This window comes from Chanodichthys erythropterus, chromosome 11 (assembly GCF_024489055.1).
Source record: "Chanodichthys erythropterus isolate Z2021 chromosome 11, ASM2448905v1, whole genome shotgun sequence".
In the NCBI taxonomy this organism is placed as follows: domain Eukaryota; kingdom Metazoa; phylum Chordata; class Actinopteri; order Cypriniformes; family Xenocyprididae; genus Chanodichthys; species Chanodichthys erythropterus.
This window is the reverse complement of record NC_090231.1, coordinates 47,784,735-47,808,458: the sequence shown is the minus strand read 5'-3', so window position 1 is coordinate 47,808,458 and position 23,724 is coordinate 47,784,735. Positions and strand designations below refer to the sequence as shown.

The 23,724-nt window shown below is 36.3% G+C and overlaps 4 protein-coding genes across 4 annotated transcripts; all 4 read right to left on the bottom strand.

Annotated features, from left to right (window-relative positions):
• Window positions 1-356: 356 nt before the first annotated feature.
• Window positions 357-8,662, bottom strand: LOC137030011 (caspase activity and apoptosis inhibitor 1). The gene is made up of 6 exons (XM_067399921.1): window positions 8,530-8,662; window positions 7,742-7,933; window positions 6,620-6,704; window positions 4,730-4,784; window positions 4,578-4,642; window positions 357-1,775 (listed from the first exon to the last, which is right to left on the bottom strand). Exons 1-6 carry the CDS (start codon window positions 8,626-8,628, stop codon window positions 1,378-1,380), a joined length of 894 nt encoding a protein of 297 aa, XP_067256022.1. The 5' UTR covers window positions 8,629-8,662; the 3' UTR covers window positions 357-1,377.
• Window positions 8,663-14,090: 5,428 nt separating this feature from the next.
• LOC137030779 (histone H1) lies at window positions 14,091-17,047 on the bottom strand. Its single transcript, XM_067401212.1, is given in 5 exon segments — window positions 14,091-14,292; window positions 16,428-16,534; window positions 16,536-16,716; window positions 16,748-16,834; window positions 16,836-17,047. Coding segments are annotated over 5 exon segments (789 nt in total).
• Window positions 17,048-19,508: 2,461 nt separating this feature from the next.
• On the bottom strand, window positions 19,509-21,407 carry LOC137030814 (histone H2B-like). Its single transcript, XM_067401247.1, has one exon. The coding sequence runs from the start codon at window positions 21,301-21,303 to the stop codon at window positions 20,929-20,931; it is 375 nt and encodes a 124-aa protein (XP_067257348.1). The 5' UTR covers window positions 21,304-21,407; the 3' UTR covers window positions 19,509-20,928.
• Window positions 21,408-22,073: 666 nt separating this feature from the next.
• LOC137030778 (histone H4) lies at window positions 22,074-22,385 on the bottom strand. Its single transcript, XM_067401211.1, has one exon. It carries the CDS (start codon window positions 22,383-22,385, stop codon window positions 22,074-22,076), a length of 312 nt encoding a protein of 103 aa, XP_067257312.1.
• Window positions 22,386-23,724: the final 1,339 nt, after the last annotated feature.

Below are 23,724 nucleotides of genomic sequence, written 5' to 3'. Positions count from 1 at the left end.
CTCAAAATCAACTGAGCATTATTATAAAAAGATTTTAGTTTCATCTCATCAAAAAAGACTAGTAATTTAAATCTAATTTAAGATCATGTACAAATTTAATCCTGTTAAGTTAACATAAAGAGGGATTTAATAATTTATAGATTGTTGGTGGTTTAGATCAAACGTGGTTTTGATGTAGTTTAGTGTATTCGATCTCTAAAGTGGTCAAGTATTCCTGATATCCCTATATCTGAGTTTCAATAGCAACAGACATTTGTGCTTTCCTTGATCTTTAAAAAAAAAACAAAAAAACAAAAAAAACAACAGCTGGTAAGATAAATTTTTAACAATATTGATCTAATAACCATGACATGAGACATACTTTATGTAATTACTCAGTTTGGACTCCTTTTTTTGGGCATATTCTGCTTACAGAGTGATATGCACAGCAACGTATACAATGTATAGGTAAATGCATAGACACTACAATGGATAACAAATGCATATCAAATGTCTATGATGTGAATAATAAAGTGAGTTTGCGACAGTATTTATTTTCACTAACCGGCAAAATATTAGTGATCAAAACAATTAAAACTATTTTGAACTTATTGACCCACCACCAGCATTATAAGTAATATTTTTTTTTAACATTTTTTTCCTCTCTTCTCTCTTCATACTCCTAAATTCTTCTGAAAATGTTCTAAAATGTCTAAATTATTTACCATGATTGAACTCATTCACGACTGAATACATAAACTGGTGATCCCCACCCCCCTAAAAAATTAGAAACAAAAATATTAAGAAGCCATTCAACAGCAGGTAATACAGGATCATTTTTTCTAAATAAAGAAATTACAAAATGTGTAATTTTTGTATAATTTGTTTGATTTCTTTATGTGAAAATCTGTTTTGAATCACATTTATTCAGAAATATAGAAAATTCTGAAGGTTTCACAAACATCACAAGCACCACTGTATAGTTTATCAACTATAAAATTATTTTTTCTGTGGAAGGAATATATAAAGAGCACATACTCTATTGTTTGTGGTTTTGTACTAACTTTGGAATTTCAAATGTTATTTATGCTGAACTGTTTGTAGCATTGCTCATTTGCAAGTTGTTGTGCAAACAAATGCAGCATTATAAACATTTATTAAAACAAGTATGCTAGGTATGTGAATTAAAGTACTTCATTGTCATTATTATTTTGGAACATCTGTAGTTTTTCTTCATTTAAAAAAAAAATTGGTTTATATCAAAATCAAAACATTTGCATGCCTGGGTCTAAACCCAACACATGCTGACATTTTAGGAACTAAAAGTGTTTAAGGACAAAAAGAATTTTAAAGCAATTCCGGAGTTTTGAGTGAAAATGTCCATAGACTTTCCACAAATTAGCAGTTGTTGAGTTTCTTGATCTCACTGGCTTTCATGAGTGCTTTAATGGCTCTTGCCCTCATTTCCAGTTCCAGTAATTCCAGCTGCTGAGCTGACGGCTGCTCTGTTGAAGCTGCGGGAGCATTTTCTAGCGTGGCTGCTTTTTCCAGTGATGCAGTCCTCAAATCTTTGCTGGGTTCAGAGGGCGTCAGAGCCAGAATTTCACTGACACTTCTATCAATGTCCTGCTGAAGCTCCACTTTCGGCTCAGCTGACTGCATGACTGCGGCAGGAGGCAGAGCTTCATCTCTGAGCACTGGTTCTTCAGCTTTGATGACTTTATGACCCTCAATGTCACTGTCGTCAATTTCTGCATTGATGCTGAGAACATCACTGTCTTCTCCAGAACCCGCACCTGACAGACACAAATGCACACACAAAAGTCAGTTCTGAAATTGAACAATCAAATGTAAAATATCGCTGCATAGTCTTCACTGTATAAATGAAATATAATTAATCTTTAAAAAAAGTGGTAAAAAAGTGATTTTCCTTTTTGTATTTTGTTGTTTGACTAACAGCAGGTCTGCTATTTAAGAGCTAATGGACGGATCCAATATAATGATACAAATCTGCTCAATTGCTTGCGTTCACAACTGTGTTCACGAGCATACTCACTGACACCAGCATTTTGACAATTTTGAACATGTGTCCGTTCAAGCACAAACAGGCGAGAAAGAACAGCATTCTGTGTTTGCATGCTGTGTATATGGCCCTGTGTGCACAGAAAACAGCGTGCAAGTTCCTAATTGTCACATTGATGTGCATTCAAATCGCTTGAATGTTTAAACTGACAGGACCTAAAACTGAGTTGCCTGGTCTTTATGGATCACATATTAACTACGATCCCTATACTTGACATTTCACACACTGCGATGTGACCATCACACAGTGTTGGGTAGACAGTGCTGGGTAGTAACTGATTACATGTACTCTGGATTATGTAATCAGATTCCAAAAAATAAGTACTTGTAATTAGATTATATAATACATTTTAAAATACTCAATCAGACTACAGTTATTTTGAATAGTTTGAATTGAGTCAGTTTTAATGAGTTTGAAAGACAAAAGCCTATAGCAAGGGGAGTCAAAAGGTAGGTGTCATTTGATATAAAACGTTTTAAATTTTTAGTGAAAAAAAAAAAAAAAACATTTGAAAATTCTCATGCCGAGAAACTGCTGATAAAAGACAAAACAATAAGTGTGCTCAAGGGAAATTTTACATATCTTTTTTATTTTGACATGCAATAACTCAGGAAGGAAATAAGGTAGGATTCTTTGTTCCTCTATATGTGAACTGCATATGGATCAAATTTTGTGATGATAGCATAAAGTAATCAAAAATTACAGCATTGGAACCAAGGTAGCCTTCATGTTTAGCCCTTGACAGCCAGAAAGCATTTTCAAAAATCATTGTTGCTCTCATGATCGACGCAATGGATTATGTGGATTTTGGACTCATTTCAATTGGTAGCATCTACAGTAAGTAATGATGTGCCATTTTCTATGATCTGTGCATGTTTCATGAAGTTACATGCGTAAACACCACGTGAAAGCAACATATGATTTTACGTAGCTACATGTGCACCTGTGGAGTTTTATGTGTTATAACTCCATGAGAGAATATCTTTAGTTCTAAGTGACAGATTATGGTGAGTTTGGGCTTTTTATAATCATCTGCTGTAAATATTGAATCTGCTGTGCCATTTTCTATGAGCATGTTTCATGAAGTTACAAGTGAAAACGTGACATAAATGCTGCAACTGTATATTATTTACATATGGGACTTGGGGGGGGGGGGTTGGGGGCTTCATGTGAGCTTCAAAACTCGCTCAAATTTAGCCAAAGGCCAAAACAATTATTATTATATATATATATATATATATATATATATATATATATTTATATTGCAGTACAATAAAAGTATTTCATAAATTACTTAAAAAAAAATTAAAAATAAATAAATAAATTTATCAACAAATAACTCAGCACTACATAGGTGTTAATCAAATTGGCAAACTGCATAGTAAAGTTCAGACTTTAAGCTTTCAAATGACATCTTGTTTTGTGTTGATCAAGGCAGTAGATTTGAAAAAAATATGTTTATACGTTTTTGCATAGCTCGGTGGTGCCCATCGGCGGTAAACTCCATTTTAGAGGAACTACTCAGCTGTCGTTAAGAGTTGATCAAAATGGTTTCTAAGTTTCTAAGCTTTAAAATGATATGATGTATTATGATAAATGACAATGATGTGTTTTTACCATTCAGTGGTTGCTTAGTAAGTTTATTATTAATTTTTTTCATGGATGGTGAAGGGTGGATGGGGGATGGGTAAAAAAGGATATATATATATATATATATATATATATATATATATATATATATATATATATATATATATATATATATATATATATATATATATATATATATATATATAAAAAAAAGCTATAGGGAGAATCAATGAATTATGAATAGTTTACTGCCATCCACTTACCTTTTTTTAATCTGACCATGTAATCCAGATTACATGTAATCAGTTACTACCTAGTCTTGCGTAGCCAGACCTTCAGACTGACGGCAGAAGGTCTGGACTCTGTCGCAGCTTTCATTGGCCAAGCACTGGCCAAGAGGACATCTGGCCAACTCATTCAATCACAGTTAGTTTTGTTCCGCATCATGTTTAGGGGTGTGAAAATGTAAAATCGATGTCCCTACATAACAGACCAGCATGCATCTAAGATATTATTTATTCAAGAATGTTGTGCAAGTTTACTGCAACAATGGAGCCACAAATCCAGCATTTAGCGGATCCTGATAAGCACTCATTGTCACAGTTGTAAACACGACGGCGTTCTTCTTTCACAAGGGAGTTTGGCGTCACGGCATTTATTTCCAGGCAGACCATTAAAGAACACGACACACAGGTCTCCCGGACATCCTGTAGAATTCAATCAACCAGATGACGACTTCAAGAACCCTGAAACATTCCCAGCTAAGTGTGCCAAATGCATTGGACATTCAGCCAACGGTCCGTGGGCTTGATGTCTGAGGCTGAGACTACTTTACTACCCAGCACTGTCATTGCAGATGTGCACATCGCGATATCAATGCTAAAATTATACAACGTTCAGCCCTAATCTATAATGAATTGTTTACCTTGTTTTTCTTCTGTTTCAGGATTTTCTCTCAGAGAGGAAGTGGAGTCCACATTACTGTCCTGCCTGTAAATATTAATGAATACATTATCAAAAGCTCAATAATAAGTTTAAATTTTAGTTTTAACAACAATTCTAAGAGTTTTGACTTACTGACTGTCTGTTACGTTCTGCTCTTCAGGTGCTGCAGTGACTGATAACTCTTTACCTTTGCAAAACAAACAAAATAATAAAGCCTTCATCACAAGAAAAAGATACCAGCATGGACTTGTGGTGCATAAAAAACATCAGTAATCAGTCTCAGACAGAAATTACAAGCAGCATTGTGAATGACAACCAAAAATGATTTTATGCTACCATAATAAAAATAATATGCTATTATACAAATAATGTTTATTCATTAGTTATAGATAAACTGAAACAGACAGATGTAAATCCTTTCATTATAAAATGGTATTTTTCTTATTTTAACTAATAGAACTCAACAGGTTATGGTTAATAAGGCGATTTCTGATTCTCAAGTCGTTAATGCAGGTGCCCCCAAGGGTGTGTGAGCTCCCAAGTCCTTGTCATATTGTACACAAATGGTTGTGTGCGCAAAGCCACTCAATTATATTGTAAAATTTATTGATGATACTGCTTTTCCTAATTTATTATATAAAGATCACAATATATCAGCTTACCACTCTGAAATCAAACAGTTTGTAGAGTGGTGAGATGCCCACCACCTTATTGTGAATGTGAAGAAAAGTGAGGTGATTTTTGATTCAAAAGTTAATTGGAGATTGTCGTCCAGTATTTATTCAGACTGTTCCCATACAACTTTCTCTTTGTCTTACATGTCTTTATATAATTATCTTGGCTTTTATTGTGGTTGTTCACTCACATGGTATGTCCATGTTGAAAACCTGTGCTCTAAGTTACAACAGAATGCGTTTTTTTTTTTTTTTTTTTTTTGGAGAAGGCTTAGACTTCATGGTGTTAGTAGCAAGATCATGTTCTTGTTCTATCAAGCTTGAGAATGTGATTAGATAAGGAATACATCTATGGTATGGTAATCTAGCACAGCAAGCACAGTTAATGTCTAGGCTTACACATCTCATTCAAATAGCCATGAAAATCATAGGCAAAAAGGAACACTTTTATCTCCAGACCTACAATGTTCAAAATTCAAAGCTAAGTGAGGCATACAAGATTTTAAATGATACAACACATTTTCAATCCTGAATTTGAAATGTTACCAGGTAGGAGGTTAAGAATCCTAAGCTGTAAACTAAATCGGTTCAAGTACAATCATGTTGGTAAATAGCATTAAGTGATCTACTATAGGGGGAGGTTGTGTGTGTGTTTTACAATGTAAACCGAATAGCTTAAAAAAAAAATACTAAACTGTGTTTTTTGAAATTCAAAAAATGCAGACAGTATTCTGTGATGGGTAGGTTTAGGGGTAGGGGTAGTGTAGGGTGATAGAATATACAGTATAAAAACCATTACGCCTATGGAGAGTCCCCATAAACCACATACACAAGTGTGTGTGTGTGTGTGTGTGTGTGTGTGTGTGTGTGTGTGTGTGTGTGTGTGTGTGTGTGTGTGTGTGTGTGTGTGTGTGTGTGTGTGTGTGTGTGTGTGTGTGAGAGAGAGTGTTCATTCTCTTATGCTTGTGATTTATGCATTTGTTTTACAGTTGTGAGTTGTGGTATGCGTATACAAGTTTGAGACAAATCTATGTCTATGTTTTTTATTGTGTTAATGTATTGTTTTAAATGTTATGTGTTTTCATGAGTCCTGTGATTCAGTGGCTGCCTTTTGAAGCCAAGACAAATTTCCCTTTGGGACGATAAAATATACCTTAATCATTTTAATTGTGATTTTAAGCTCATCATAAAAGCAGCTATTAAAATTTTGTCCAATTTGTGCTACACTTAGCAAATGATGACAATAAAATGAAGCAACCTATTTTAAAACACAACAAACATGATGAGAGAATGATCAATGTTTGGTTTGTGTTCTTAGATACAGTGTGAAGATGAATCTGATATTTACCCTCCAAAATCTCCAGCAGATGAATCTCAGAAAGCTGCTGCAGCTGATCCCAGCACAGGTTCTTAATCTCATTAAAAGAACAGTCCTGCAGGAAATAACAGGGTGTTTATTATAACAGCCAATAAGAACCCTTGATCTAACACATGACCTAACCTAGTAGGGAGGTGGAAAAAATTTTCAGTGTCAACCTTTTTTTTTAATTGATTAAGGTCAACAAATTTTAGCACATCAAGTAGTGTAAATCTTGATTTTTTCACTATTTGTGTACTATGTCTTAAGGACAATTTATACAAAGAATGATAACTATAAAAATAACTATAAACAACATTCTGTTTATTATAAATTTACACTGCCATTTTGTCATCTGCGCAGGAGGATGGATTCTGATTATCAATAATTTTGTCATTCATCAGTTGGAAAAAAAAAATATTGTGATGGTGATTCCTATTGTGTTATTATCGTTATAGTTGTGGTGTGGACTCTGCTATTCTTTTACATTTAAAACAATTTTTCAAACTATAGTTATAATTCTTGCTGTGCACGGGCCTTTAGTTACTCAGACAACTCTTGGTTAGTATGTTAAGATAAAACTCAAAATGGCAGTGATATGTCAGTTGAATTATATTTTACATTTGACTTCAATTCACTAATTTTCCAAAGCAAACCTGAATGGTTAATTGTCAATATAATCATAGAAAAAAACTTTAAATTGATGTTGTCTACCAGACAATGGTTTTGTTACCATGTTTAGTGTTTTCTTTGGTTAATTAATACTTTTAAATATGTCTCTTTGAGCCAGTGTGACAAGAAATTTCAGTTATTTGCACTGTCAAAGGAACTACTAAGTAGTGTACTAAGTAGTGTGAATGGCCTGCTTTTTAAAAATGATCTGGCTCCAAACTAGACCATTATCCAATTCACATTTGATGTGGCAATATAAAATTATGATGTGTTAAATGACAGGACACCTGTGACAATTCCATGCTATTTGGTCTTTGTATCGACACAATCTGCCACACCTAGTTCTGACACTATATTCTTTGCTGACTCCATCAAAACAAACACATACAAGGCTGAACATGGTGTAATCATGTATGATGAATGTTAGCAAAATAAAGATACCTTAAGTTCATCCGGCAGCATATTTTTAAGTTTATTTTCTCCCAGCACATGAAAACACTGCTCCAGCATCTCCTTGCGGTCCTGGATGTAAGCACTGATGGGTTTGAAAGCCTTATTCAGGTCCAGTCCGCCCTCCTCCAGATCACTAGGCTCCTGAGGAACCTCTGGCTCCTCCGTCTCCTTTCTGGGCTCCTTTCATATTTAGTAAATGTTACACAAACAGTACAAAATGAATACTTGATGAAACTTATTAAAGAACGCAACAGTGACTATTAATAGAATACGACAAACCCCAGTGTAAAGGTGTGGTCACATTTTCCTATGTTCTGCATATTTTTGCAGGTGATTGGGTATTTTGCGCGAGTTCGCAACAAGTTCAAATTGGACACGCAAATTCACTGAAAACTGCTTTGGTTGAATGTGACTTGATCATCAAAATTGTGTTAATGTGACTGCACCTTATTAAAGTCGATATGGAACACAAGTTGCAATTGTCTTTTCTTCCCTATTGTGATGTATATAAGAGTGTAACGGCTTCTGGAACAAGAACAAATATAGAGACTAAGAATTATATTCTGTTTTACATAAATACATATGCTACATTTCCCTTTTATTCACTTCACAACAGGCTTTCATTAGTGATGTTTACAGAGGCAGTAATCACTATAATTATCTCAGAGTTAGTTCCATAGGTTAGTTCTTTCAAAAAAACAAAAAAAAAAAACAACGAACAAAAAACTGTAACGAATAGGCCAAATATTAAACCATAACCAGTTTCTCTTTCTCACCACCGTGCTGGATTCAGTATTCCTCCTCTTCATCTCTCCTTCATTATGCTCTCGATCAGAATGTCCCCGTTTCTTTTCTTTTTCTCTTTTCTTTCCCATCTTCCCATCTTACCAGCGCCGTCGCATATCAATGACGTCAAGCAACAACCTAGTCCAATCAGAGAAACCGAAACAAGCACGTTTCATTATTGGCTGGAATAGAGGGTATGCATCGACGTCACTTTCCTACGGTGGCCGAGAGAGCTCAACGCGCTGCAAATAAAGAAAACATCTTCATCAGTTTGACAACACACGCGCTGCAAACTCCACAACACTTACAAATAGTGAAACGCGCTGCAAATAAAGAAAACATCTTCATCAGTTTGACAACACATATGCGCTGCAAACTCCACAACACTTACAAAAAGAAAAACGCGCTGCAAATAAAGAAAACATCTTCATCAGTTTGACAACACATATGCGCTGCAAACTCCACAACACTTACAAAAAGAAAAACGCGTTGCAAATAAAGAGAACATCTTCATCAGTTTGACAACACATATGCGCTGCAAACTCCACAACACTTACAAATAGTGAAACGCGCTGCAAATAAAGAAAACATCTTCATCAGTTTGACAACACATATGCGCTGCAAACTCCACAACACTTACAAATAGTGAAACGCGCTGCAAATAAAGATTATTTGCAGCGCGTTTCACCATTTGTAAGTGTTGTGGAGTTTGCAGCGCATGTGTTGTCAAACTGATGAAGATGTTTTCTTTATTTGCAGCGCGTTTCACCATTTGTAAGTGTTGTGGAGTTTGCAGCGCATGTGTTGTCAAACTGATGAAGATGTTTTCTTTATTTGCAGCGCGTTTCACCATTTGTAAGTGTTGTGGAGTTTGCAGCGCATGTGTTGTCAAACTGATGAAGATGTTTTCTTTATTTGCAGCGCGTTTCACCATTTGTAAGTGTTGTGGAGTTTGCAGCGCATGTGTTGTCAAACTGATGAAGATGTTTTCTTTATTTGCAGCGCGTTTCACTATTTGTAAGTGTTGTGGAGTTTGCAGCGCATGTGTTGTCAAACTGATGAAGATGTTTTCTCATTTGCAGCGCGTTGAGCTCTCTCGGCCACCGTACTTTCCTGCCGGAACGCGCTCCCTCAGCTGGACTGAGTGGTAAAAGAACCTGCTGCGTGACTGGATTTAATAGGGGAAACTGCGAAAACGCAAATAAAACAAACAATTACACTAAAGGTTGGGCTCGAAAGTGTTCCTTATAGCTTGTCAAATAAACCTAATTCATGGATATTGACATGCAGCCAGGAATCGTGTTTCCTGACGTGATTTCGACGCCGGGGAAACAAGCAAATCTGCCTGTTAATATTTTATATAACTACAATATAGGTAAGTTTAAATCCGAGTAATCACTTATATCAATGTTATATATATCGTTAAATTGTCCAGCCCTAAAACTTGTATAGTTTTTGTCAATATTTATTTAAAAACACCCAACTATGCAGCATATAAGATGGAATAATTGATGAGTTGTCAACACAATAACAATACAATATAAACGGTATGATTTTACCTTAAAATCCAAAAATTTGACACAAAATGATAACTGCAAATCCATTTTTCTCTGCCTGGAGTCCAATAGAGTGCCCCAGGGATGACGCGTTTTTGTAGGCCAACCCGGAAGTTAGCAGCGCACGGGTTCCCTCGACTGAAAGCCTATTCATTTTTCCCATAGACTTTTGGAAAATCGCAGAAAATAAGCTCTGTGTTTAACATAGGGTTATGACACTTACATGTTTTGTCTATCAAGATAATCTTTACAAGTTAACACAACATTTATAGATTTTGAAGCCTAAATAAAGTCGTCAGATATAAAAGGCTAACAGTAGGCTATAAACGGACTACAGCACACCATGGTCGCGGATCAACGTCGTCACCACCAAGCGTCCTCAAACTTTATTTAGAAAACATGCTCACTGATTATGATCTGCGCTGTGTATGAATACTTATCCACTTTTTCATGAGAAATGCTGTCCAAATGTCCCGTTTTTAATGATGACGTCTAAAGTCCCCACCAAAGTAGTCCCTTTTAGCAATTTGTTAGCAACCGCCGATTTGAAGACACAGTAAAAGTTTAAAAAATCACAAGTGGGTTATAACTGGTGTGTTTTATGTCATAGATCAAAACGTGAAAGTATTTAGAGGCTTTGTTAACCACAGACCTTATTTCAGGCGATTTACCAAAAACCCATTCAAAAAAACCATAGACTTTACGGCGTTGGAACCGGAAGTCCTAAAATGCTAACTCGCTTCTGTGTTTCGCCTACAAAAATGCGTCATCCCTGGGGCACTCTATTGCGACTTTTTATCTCAGAATTCTGACTTTTTAACTCGCAATTATATAAAGATATAAAGTCGCAATTGCGAGTTATAAAGTCAGTTATATATCACGTAATTGCGACTTTATATCTCAGAATTCTGACTATTTATCACGCAATTGCGACTTCATATCTCAGAATTCTGACTTCATATCATGCAATTGCGACTTTATATCATGTAATTGCGACTTTATATCTCAGAATTCTGACTATTTATCACGCAATTGTGACTTTATATCACGTAATTGCGACTTTATATCTCAGAATTCTGACTTCATATCACGCAATTGTGACTTTATATCACGTAATTAAGACTTCATATCTCAGAATTCTGACTTCATATCACGCAATTGTGACTTTACATCTCAGAATTCTGACTTTATAACTCACAATTGTGAGATATAAACTCTCAATTGCGAGTTAAAAAGTCAGAATTCTGAGATAAAGTCGCAATTAATCTTTTTTTTAGTGACTTTTTATTTTCTTAGTATAAAACTCAGTGGACATGTTTTGAGCTTTTCTCTTTTTTCTTTTATTATAACATAATTAAAAGCAGAGGAAGCACATTAAGTGTCATAACTCATTAAAGGGATATAGATCACCTAAAAATGATTCATCTTCAGAACCACAAAAACAACAGTTGGATCAATTAAGCTAAGTGTGTCGAGCAAATGTCTTCTAATTCTGTGCATGTCACAACGAGACCTGCGTCACATTATATCATTATCCCTACTAAATAGATTACTGCATAAGGTGTAATTTGCGGGTGGGATGGGTGGGACATGTCCCCACCAATTTTTTAAACATCTAGCGGCACAGATACTAATACAAAAGAAACATGTCTAGTTCCTTAGCAATTTGTTCGCTTGTGTTAAATAATATAGGTGATCTGGCGCTAGGATGTGTTGTTTTTGAAATCATGTTGAGTGCTCGTTGCCGCTGTTATCAGTGGCGCAACAGTGTTCTCTTGGCGCTCGTGCACACTGTGCAGTCTATCGCTTAAAGGTGCTAAAGAGGATGTTTTGTTTTATACAGTTTTGCAATATTACTTGAAACTGTCTTTACTAACTGATAAAAGACTATTTATTAGGTGCACTGAAAGGAATAATATTAGTATACATCATCTGTGCATGAGGTAGGGCCTTAAAAACCCTCTGGCTTGTCAATCACTGCCATGACGTTCCTTGTGCAAGACGTGTGGGGCTGCACACTCCAGTAACTTTCCACACTCTACAGGTGCCACATGCAATGTTTTTATTAGGAGACAGGAGTAACAACTGCAGATTATGAGTTACCTGCGGCGAGTCTGACATAATGAATCCATTCACACGACACAGCGAATGCCGGTGGTAAACACTCGTGTTCCAATACTCGTGCACGAGTTTTTGGAGGCGTTCCCTCGAAATGAGCTGTGAAGGAGGGGGATTGTTCTTACGCATGCACTCATTTCAAAAACTCACTAACAGTCTTTGGTTTCTCAGTCGACGAAAAGATCCTCTTTAGCACCTTTAACCACTCAGGAGTGGTTTTAAAAAAAGCACAACGTAGAACACGAGGGTCTCGAGACGTGCTTTTGAGACGTGAGGCAATAACGACAATAATGGAAATAAATAGGCAAACAGCAGAATTGATAAATACGAGTTTTAAAATGGAAAAAAAGAAAATAATCGCACTGGCTATGGCATTTGACATCGATAAAAAGTGTTGCCCCTCAAAGCTCCAAGCAACACAGGTTCACAATATTATAATTACAAGGTCTTGAAAATTACATTTTCAATTGTCTTGCTGGCAGTTGTTGATTCCCAATGGCGTTTCAGGGTGGTGGATGTAGGAGCCTTCGGTAGGAGCAGTGATGGGGGGAACCCTGGCAGCTTCTGCTTTTGGGAAAGCCCTACGTCATGGGACTCTCAACTTACTCCAGGACTCTGCACTTCCTGGAGCTGACCATCTTGAGTGCACTCCCTGTGTTTTTATAGCAGATGAGGCATTTCCACTCCAAAGAAATCTAATGAGGCCCTATCCTGGACACACAGAGGGAGAACAACAAGCATTCAACATCCGCCTGTCACATGCCAGAAAGACAGTGGAGTGTGCCTTTGGTATCCTTGCCACTCAGTGGAGGCTTTACCGCAGAATTATCGGAGTATCTCCTGCTGTGGCTGAGGATGTTGTTAAAGCAACATGTATACTGCACAATTTTCTGCGGTGGAAAGCTAGTGATGATGAAGTCAACGAATGTCAGGCCAATGTTCCAGCAGAGGCACAATCAGCAGTTCAACATCTTTTAAGGATGGCCAGCAACAACGCCTCAAGGGAAGCACTTTCAGTGCAGGCCACTTATACCACATATTTCTCCTCACCTGCTGGTGCAGTGCCATGGCAATACACAGCAGTGTAATCTCCCTTGCTTTAATACCAGTCCCCATGCAGTAAAAGTCTCTTGATTAGAGAGATTACTAAACATTAGTCCAAAGCATTACAAAATGCATGTGTTTAAAAATGATTATTTTATTATTATTATTATTATTATTATTATTTTTTTTTTTTTATTATTATTGTTTGTGTCAATTATAAACGTGTACATATAAGATTAAAATAACATTTGTACATTTATATAAATCTGTTATATTAAACTGTTATCTGTATATTAAACTTTTCCAGTTACCCTACAAATTACCACACATTTATATATTTGTTAGATTATTTGATAATGTTTTCTTCTATTATACAGATGTTGTTATTATTGTTTTATGTATAAATACTTTGGCAATATTGTATTAATTACATACATGTCAATAAAACAATTTTGAATTGAATTATATTAGTAAAAAAAAATCTGGGACCAAAACTTTTTTTTTCTCTTAATTCTTTTATTTCCTCTTCTGTCAAGAAATTAAACATGAAAAAGCAAACATATACATATATTGAGTGTGACATTTAACTGATATGGGGAAAAATAAACCTTTTAGAAAGGTTTTAATCTGTATTTCAATTATACATTTATTCTAGTAGAGTAAAAAAAAATAAAAATAACAATGTTTATGAGCTCGGTGAGTGCTGCCTTGTCTCCACATCATGAAGGGCCTTTAGCAGCTTTATTCTGGCCTCAATTTACTATTCGGGCTTAGGCGCCTCAGTGATGGCAAAAGGCTCTTAAAAAAATGCTCATCTTCATCGTCATCCTTCCTTAATGCCTCCAAGACTCCCTCTTGAAACCGAGAGAGTCCTGGCGGTTGAGTAGAGGTGCGGCGTTGACCTGTGGCTGAGCGATGAACTGGTGGAGGACATGGAATTGGGGGAGAGATGTTGTTTGATGATGAGGGTTGACAGACTGGAGCATGCTGTACACTAAACAGATTTTCCTCCTCTTCCTCTGGCCTTTGTTGAATCTGAAACATTACAACAGTAGCAAATACTTATAAAATATATATATATATATGATTAATGAAAACATATTTAGCATCAATTTGTACATATTTAAATATATAATTAAACTCCTACTACACAGGAATACAATTACTTCTATGGGTCACACTATTGATTCCAGAAGTGATTCTGCTGTTTCTTTACTTTCATTTGCCTGACTGAAGTTGGAGCTAGTGGTCCTCTCCTTTACATGGGGCTCAAGAAAAGACCCATATATTTCCACCTTTTTCTAAATGTTCCCCCTGCACCTCCACTTCTCTTGTCCTGCTCTTGTCTCCTCTTAAAAATTTATCTCTCAGGTATTTCCACTTGCTTCTGCACTGCTCCTCTGTGTAAAAATAACAGAAAATAGAATATATCTAGCTGATGAAACTTACTAAGTAAAAATATTTTTTGTTATTATGTATTATTATTTTTAGATTATTGTTTTAACAAACAAGATAAGCAGGTAGGATACCAAAATATGTATTTACAACAGAAAAAATATAACAAAATACTTTGACACTGAATATCTCTGGTGAGTAGAGATATTTCTCTCCAAGCTCTTTTTTTAAGGAACAAGTTGTGATAATCGCTTGAAGAAATGTTATATAATTCAGGGTATCCGGACACAGCCACTATGAGCGCCTCTTCCACCATGTTGCCGTCAAATAAAATAGTTGTCATGCCAACTTGCTACTGTAAACAGAAGCTAGCGCATTATAATAGAAAAACGCCTTCTGTGTGAATGCTGTTGCGGCTGGAGACTCTATTCGTTCTGGTGAAATCACAAAATAAAATGCACATAAACGTGTCCCTGCTCTAGATATGCAATAACTGATGAACATCTTTGGTTTTAATGAGAAAAAATAAAATAAATAACACAAGGGTGGATTAGAACCCAGAACCTCTGGCACCCTGAACAAAAGTTCTACCCCTAGTCCTGGGACAATCTAATACTAAATGTGGATCAAAGTATTGGCTAATATAAGTACTCTTGAGACTAACAATATATTGTATCATAGTAGATGTAAGAATTAAACTATCATATTAAAAATGAGATCTATGTTCAATAAGTTTTGTGCATGTATTATTGTAATGATACAGTTACTCTACACCCCTCGCCCCCCACAAAAACGGGAATTTGTGAAAACTGTGACATCATGCACATGCGTGCTATTACGTATTCTTTTCTTTCTTTCTTTTTTTTTTTTACAAAGTGACCTCAGCCAACTATTGGGCTGGCATGCATAATGCAGCGTTTTTTTTGTTTGTTTTTTTATCGTATTCGCTAGTGTGAACTGGGGATCTGTGCATGGAGTACGTGTGTTCAGTGTGGCAAAAAGATCATCCTTAATGTCATGTCAGAAAACAAGATGAGTAACACGCAAACGAAGTAGCATTTGAATGCATTTTAATAACATAGACAATAAAAGGTAGAATGGAGAATTTGTAAGTAAAATATCATATCAAGCAGGGTCTACTAACAACCTTATTTTGTATGAGTTCTGTTTTAGGTATGATTTGCTTGGAATGGTTTTATTTTAGATTAGTTTAATATAAATAAATTGTTCACACATGTATGAATAGTGTTTGATGCTTTTACATTGTTTTTTTTTTTTTTGTTTTTTTTTACCAAACAATGTAAAAGGTTTTATATAATTTAATAATTTAAGTTAAATATGTGCATATCAACAACAGGCCAAACATTACTAAATTTGGTACTAAATGAAGAGCCGTTTTGGGAGTTGAAAGAGCCGGCTCTTATTATTGAGCTAAATGATCCGGTTCCCTAAAAAGCCAGAATTCCATCTCTATTTTATGTTACTCGCAATAATAAAAGTGTGGCTGCCAGTCGCCCATTGGTTTAGAGTCTTTTAAGATTTTAAACCAATCAATGAACTTTCCTCCAACACCCAGCCAAAGCCCACCCCCTTCTCATGGGATCAATTTTGTGTCCAGAGAGAAAATAAGCTATTATAGTACATACCCCTAATTCACAATTTCAAATATATGCATAGTTTGAAGGAAAGACATAAAAAGACAAAATACTTTATTCATAAATTAAACTGCTGTAAAACATTGGCATTTCAAGTGCTTTGGGGAACAAAGAGTGAACTTTTGCTTATTTTTGGGAGCTGCCTTTTTAGGCTTGGCTGCTTTAGACTTTGCCATCTTGGGTTTGGCAGTCTTGGCTTTTTGGGGGCTCTTGGCTGTTTTTTGGGGGGGCTGCTGGCTTCTTTGCTTTCTTGGGACTCTTCCCTGCCTTCTTAGTGGCTGTGGCAGTGGGTTTCTTGGTCTTCTTGTGTGATTTTTTAGCCGCGGGCTTCTTTGTTGCTGCGCTCTTGGGCTTTTTGGGAGCAGCGGGTTTCTTGGCAGCGGGCTTCTTCGCTTTAGGGGCTGCTTTTCTTGGCTGGCTTCTTGGTCTCAGTTTGCTGCTTGTTAAGCTTGAATGAGCCCGACGCGCCAGTCCCTTTGACCTGCATCAGGGTGCCTTTAGTCACCAGGCTCTTGATGGCGATCTTGACGGGAGCTGTTCTTCTCCATGTCGTAGCCGCTGGCAGTGAGAGCTTTCTTTAGGGCGGCGAGGGACACGCCACTCCTCTCCTTGGATGTGGACACGGCTTTAACAATGAGCTCACCGACGCCTGGACCTGCTTTCTTGGCTTTTGCAGCTGACTTCTTCTTGGACGCTTTGACTGGGGTAGCAGTAGCCGGGGCTGGGGCGGTTTCTGCCATCGCTCTCTCTCTCTCTGTGTGTGTGTCTGATCGGATCTACAGTCTTTTAAATGCTGTCTTGGTTCAGCAATGAATAGCACTCAAGCTGTGCTGCGCTCTTAAAGGGTTAGTTCACCCAAAAATGAAAATTCTGTAATTTATTACTCACCCTCATGCCGTTCCTCACCTGTAAGACCTTTGATAATCTTTGGAACACAAATTAAGATATTTTTGTTGAAATCTGATAGCTCAGTGAGCCCTCCATAGCCAGCAATGACATTTCCTCTCTCAAGATCCATTAATGTACTAAAAACATATTTAAATCAGTTTATGTGAGTACAGTGGTTCAGTTATATAGTGATGGCCGATTTCAAAACACTGCTTCAGGAAGCTTCAGAGCATTATGAATTAGCACATCTAATCATGATTCGCATCGTGTGTCAAACTGCCTGCTGAAATCACATGACTTTGGCTTTCCGAACCGGTGATTCGACATGCTGATTGATTCATAACGCTCCGAAGCTTCCTGAAGCAGTGTTTTGAAACCAGCTATCACTATATAAGTCGTTATTTAGTTTTTTTTAGCGCACCAAAAATATTCTTGTCACTTTATAATATTAATATTGAACCACTCACATGAACTGATTTAAATATGTTTTTAGTACATTGGATCTTGAGAGAGGAAATGTCATTGTTGGCTATGCAGGCCTCACTGAGCCATTGGATTTCAACAAATATCTTAACCCTTAAATGCATACCTCTGGTCTTTTGTGACCCGGGACGTCATTCACTACCCTCCTCCTCGTTCATTTTTTAAAGTTAGACATCAACTTTCTTGGTATTCCTCAATTCATTATAAAGAATATAACAAGAAAAAAATCATAAAATTATAAAAGAATTCCTATTTTTGTATTCATTTTTTGTAAAAATTGTATAGGGTCGCAAACGACCCGAGGTGTGTATGAGTGTACATATATTTTTCTGCACAACAATAATTTAATCTTAGATGACGGAATAAGTGTGATTCACCTTTATTCCACAAGGTGGCAGTGTCTGATACACAATGATGAAGTGACGACTCATTCAAACAGAAAACGAAATAATAAAAACAACATGAAATGGCTCAGTGATTTACTGCAGAGTAAGTACTGAACGCAATGAAATATGACTGTAACTGTTACTGGATTGATCTGGTGAAGCTGTTAGTGATAGAAATATTGATTTTGAAGATGTTGAAAATGAAATAGTTTTGAGAATACGTTTGAGATCGCGAATGGGCTCATATTCGTTGATCAGAAACATAAAACTAGCCCATTATTTGCTGAATTTACTGGGAAATGAGCTCTGATGAGGACAGTGATGATGGCATAAAACATCTGCTCAGAATGAGCCCTTTCAAGCTCCAAAAGGTAACAAAATATGATTTATTTTATTCTTCTGTAATTGTTACTCTAATATCAGAGGAGTTTTATATTATCGCGACAGGTAGAGATCCTTCCATGTTAGATATTGATCCGGGTCGATAACGACCCGAATATGTAAGAATGATTGGCGAAACAGTCATGCATTTAAGGGTTAATTTGTGTTCTGAAGATTAACAAAGGTCTTACAGGTGTGGAACGCCATGAGGGTGAGTAATAAATTACAGAATTTTCATTTTTGGGTGAACTAACCCTTTAAACAACTCATGAGAACCGTAGACCCAACCTGCCCTGCTCGTCTGTGCGCCTCCACGAGCCGCTCATGCTTGTGTTTTCTTCTCTTACATTTTGGGCAAAACTGGAGCAGTAAAATAAAACAAAATAAAACAAAGTGAACACCAAGCAGAGATTCTGGGCTTTCATTTGAGACTAAAATACGCAAAGAGGTCATGTTTCTTTTGCCTCCATCAGATCAAATCCAAGGCGAGCATCAGCCAGAATAAATGACAGAATTTTCATTTTTGGGTGAACTAACCCTTTAAGGCAATTTTCTCAATATTATAATACTCAGATTTTTTTTGCACCTTCAGAATCCAGATTTTCAAATAGTTATATCTCAGCCAAATGTTCTATCCTAACAAACCATACATTAATGGAAAGCTTTATATATATATATATATATATATATATATATATATATATATATATATATATATATATATATATATATATATATACACCTTTCAGAGCATGTATAAATCTCAATTTCAAAAAATTGACCCTTATGACTGGTTTTGTAGTCCAGGGTCACATATAACAAACAAAAAATAAATAAATAAACAAATAACAATATAAAATATTATGAAAGCAAAAAGCACTAAACAAGACAAATAACCTTGATTTATTAACCCATTGAACACAGTATACCCCATTTCCCCATGATATATGTACTTACAAGTCATTTGCCCACCGGCAACTATTATTGCCGCTTGGACTTTTGACTAAGTATACAAAAAACTATTGATCTTTTGTAAGATTTGTTTTGTTTGGATGATTCCCGAGACCTTCACGATTATGTAGATAGGTCAAAAAAAATTCTTAATATTAACATGAAAATTACTTTTCTTTGGGAGGGGATAGCAAAGGCATTGCTATGCTTCCTGGAAGTAGGGGTTGGAAATTGACAGCCTCATGTGACAGGAAGGAAGTGAATACCTTTTTTTGTTCTTGAAATCCTTTATTTGGTTGTTTGCTTGCATGTCATATAAACATGGAAAACATCTAAAAAAAAAAAAAACAAGAGGAAAATGACAACTACACACTGCGGCAACTATAGTTGCCGGTGGGCTTAATGTCTAAATTATAGATAAGGAAAATGCATATTTTAATCCAAATGTGTGATTTGGCAACCCTAGTTTTAGCAGTGTCACTGAACACAGATGAATGTGTGAATGCTTGGAAAGGCTTGGAAACCAGAAGAATGAAGAGCAGTTAGTGGTTTGATTTTCTCAACAAACAATTCTGATGTTTTGAAAAAACAAAACAAACACTACACTTCTATAATGCACTTAAAGTGCTCTATTTTCATGCATTAATTTTGTACTCAATTACTAAATGTATACTAAAGAAGAATTTTAGATAATCTTAACATTGTGTACTCAACTGCTATTTTAAGACACCATGAAATATGAACTTAAATGTGCTTTTAATATACTATGTATTAAAAAAGTATTTAGTTACCACTTTATGGGTTCAAGCATACTATAAGTGGTAACAGTTTTTTTTTTTTTTTTTTTTTTTTTTAAATACAAAGATAATATATTAAAAGCACATTTTAGTTTGTATTTCATGGGGTCTCAAAATAGCACAGCTGAGCAGTTTACAGCGGTGATATAGTTCACATTTGACAGTGATATAAACAATCAAGTAGGTAGTTTCTATAGTATACCATGTATCACTTTATGTGACTGAACCATACATAAAACTGGATAAACTATTGTAGTTAGAAGTCTGGGTTAATTTGTCATGCTGTGAGATGAAGGCTTAGGAGTCTAAGATTTTGTAGAATTTATAAAAATATGGTGTAGTGACAAGCATAATCAAAGATGTTTTTCTATCACAGAAAAAAAAAAAACAGCTACAATTAATATTTAACAAATAATCTTGTTTCACTTAAAGTGCATTTTTCAATTGTTTCTCGTACAGAACTGCTAACATGTGTACTCTGAATATATATATATATATATATATATATATATATATATATATATATATATATATATATATATATATATATATATATAAATATAAAAAACACTTCAATACAGGATCTTATTGCAACTGCATTTTGCTGAAACGGACCAAGAACTATACCGAATCATACAAGCATTAAAAGCTCCTTTAAATGAAAAGATGGGTGGCTCTTAAAAGAGCCTTTGGGTCGCTGATTCTTCTCGCTGATTCAGTGTCTCGGTTGATTCTCTATTTGGAACTGGTGTACTTGGTGACGGCCTTGGTGCCCTCAGACACGGCGTGTTTGGCCAGCTCACCGGGCAACAGCAAACGCACGGCGGTCTGGATCTCTCTCGATGTGATGGTGGAACGCTTGTTGTAGTGAGCGAGTCGAGACGCCTCACCGCCGATACGCTCGAAGATGTCGTTGACGAAGGAGTTCATGATGCCCATCGCCTTGGAAGAAATGCCGGTATCAGGATGAACCTGTTTCAGGACTTTGTAGACATATATGGCGTAACTCTCCTTCCTGGACCGCTTGCGCTTCTTTCCTCCCTTACCGGCGGTCTTCGTGACGGCCTTCTTGGAGCCCTTCTTTGGCGCAGACTTGGCTGGTTCAGGCATAACGCTGCGTGATGTCCAAACTGACGACTCGATGTGAGCGTTAATGCGACACAAAGGAATTTATTCACTGCCCTATGCTAATTTTCAAAGAGATACGGGAACCTTCTGATTGCCTGATTTCATAGGCAAAACCCATAAACCCGTATTTCATTGGACAACTCAAAGCACCACGAGCGAAACGAGGGCCAATTACAGGCCGTAAAATGATAGCCCTGCCTACCGCCACATGTTTCAGGACCTCTGTGTTCAGGACTCAGTTTCCTTTGTTCATTTCCCGACCTTTATTTTCGTATTTAAAAAGTTTTGAAAAGACAATATTCTGCACGATTGTGTAGAGAAGTTGGAAACTAAGTCTTTTAAAATCGCTTTTACCATAAAACTCTCTCTTAAACAATATGTTGTATTTTTTCCCCTTTTTCGTTTTGTAAATGTTTCATTCAGAGCAAATAACAAAAAAATAAGTCATATAATAAAATCAGACAAATCTCAGTCAGTGAAGCAACACCATTATAAATACTTTTTCAGTTTAAGTTTCAGCTTAAGTAGAAATAAAATGTAGATCTTAATGCAAATAAATTAAAAACGGCTACTAAAAAGCCAATATTTTTTACATGATTTATATACTTTCATGGTTCATTCAGAAGCTTATATTTATTTAGAAGTACGACATGAATCACCAACATAACTCGATATATGACTCTTTATATGACAGAGTGGGGGGCTCTTAAAAGAGCCGTTGGGTTGGTGTAGTTTTTCTTGATTTCAGACTTTTAACCTCCAAAGCCATACAAGGTGCGTCCCTGTCGTTTCAGCGCGTACACAACATCCATGGCGGTGACGGTCTTTCTCTTGGCGTGCTCTGTGTAGGTAACGGCATCGCGGATAACGTTCTCCAGAAACACCTTCAACACACCGCGGGTCTCCTCGTAGATCAGACCGGAGATGCGCTTGACGCCACCGCGGCGAGCCAGACGACGAATGGCGGGTTTGGTGATTCCCTGGATGTTGTCGCGCAAAACTTTACGATGACGCTTAGCGCCTCCTTTTCCGAGCCCTTTACCGCCTTTGCCTCTTCCAGACATATTTAACAGATTTCTTCCAGAATGGTCAAAAGAAAAGACGTCAACGAATGAACTGTAAGTTTTAAAAGGAGGCCTTTTACATCTGCTTACAGGACCTAACTGAAGCCAGCGCCGCGTCACACGGCTATCCATTCCCTTCCCCCCTAAGCTCAACAAAGTAAACGAAGAGGGACACAAGACATCACAATATTAAACTAAAATTATTAAATAGTGTGGCTGTTACGTCTTTTGTTTATTACACACACACACACACACACACACTTACTCTCTCTCTCTCTCTCTCTCTCTCTCTCTCTCTCTCTCTCTCAATTTCAATTTTCAATTTCAAATGAGCTTTATTAGCATGACTGTGAATCACAGTGTGTTGCCAAAGCATTAACATACATAAATAATAAAATAAACAAACAAAACATATAATTATACATCATGTTACATGCAGCATGTAAACAAATCCATCTTAGTAAATTAATAAATAAAGCAGGTCTCTAGAGAGTTATCCATCTCTAATGTTGTGAATGGCTAACACATATTTTGCAGCTAGTGTAGCTGTGTTATCATCTTCACCAAGCATGAAGAGCATTTTCTCAGTATCACTCAGTTCAATGAATGATGGAAATAGTGTTCCAAGTATGGAGAGAAATGTTTCTCTTGCATTGTGATATTTAGGACAGATGAGTAGGAAGTGTTTCTCATCCTCTATTTGCTGTAGATCACAGTGTCTACAGATCCTCTGCTCTCTCACTGTCCATGTTTGTCTCTGTCTTCCTCTCTCTATTTCTAGATCATGGTCACTTAATCTGTATTTGGAGAGGATTTGTCTTTCTTTAAATTGTTTGATTAATAAATAATTTGCCAATTAAGTGGTTCTATTTAGGGTTGAGTAACATTGGAGTTTATTTTGGATCTCAAAATGTGCTTTTAGTGATTCATCATGAGTATCTTTTAGATTTTTGTCAATTTCTTTAATAATAGTATTAGGGTTGTAGCTGTGGTCAATTGGGAATTGAGTTTCATGGACAAGTTGAAGAGCGAGTGTGTTTAGAGGATGAGATTCTGTTGAGATTTCATTGGCGAGGAGGGCTTTATATTGGACTGAATCAGGATCAGACTGATGGAGGTGATGCCAGAACTGAACACATCTCTTCTGGATCTCAACCTAATTCAGCCCTACAGGTGTCGTTGGATGTGCTTCTGTGAACCCCTAAAATGTTTTTGCTAATTTCCAATTGTAGTTTTTCTACTGATGTTTTATCCCAATTTCTAAAATTTTGTACTGGTCCCCAAATTTCACATCCATATAAAAGAATTGGTTTAATTATTGAATTGTATATTTTTATCC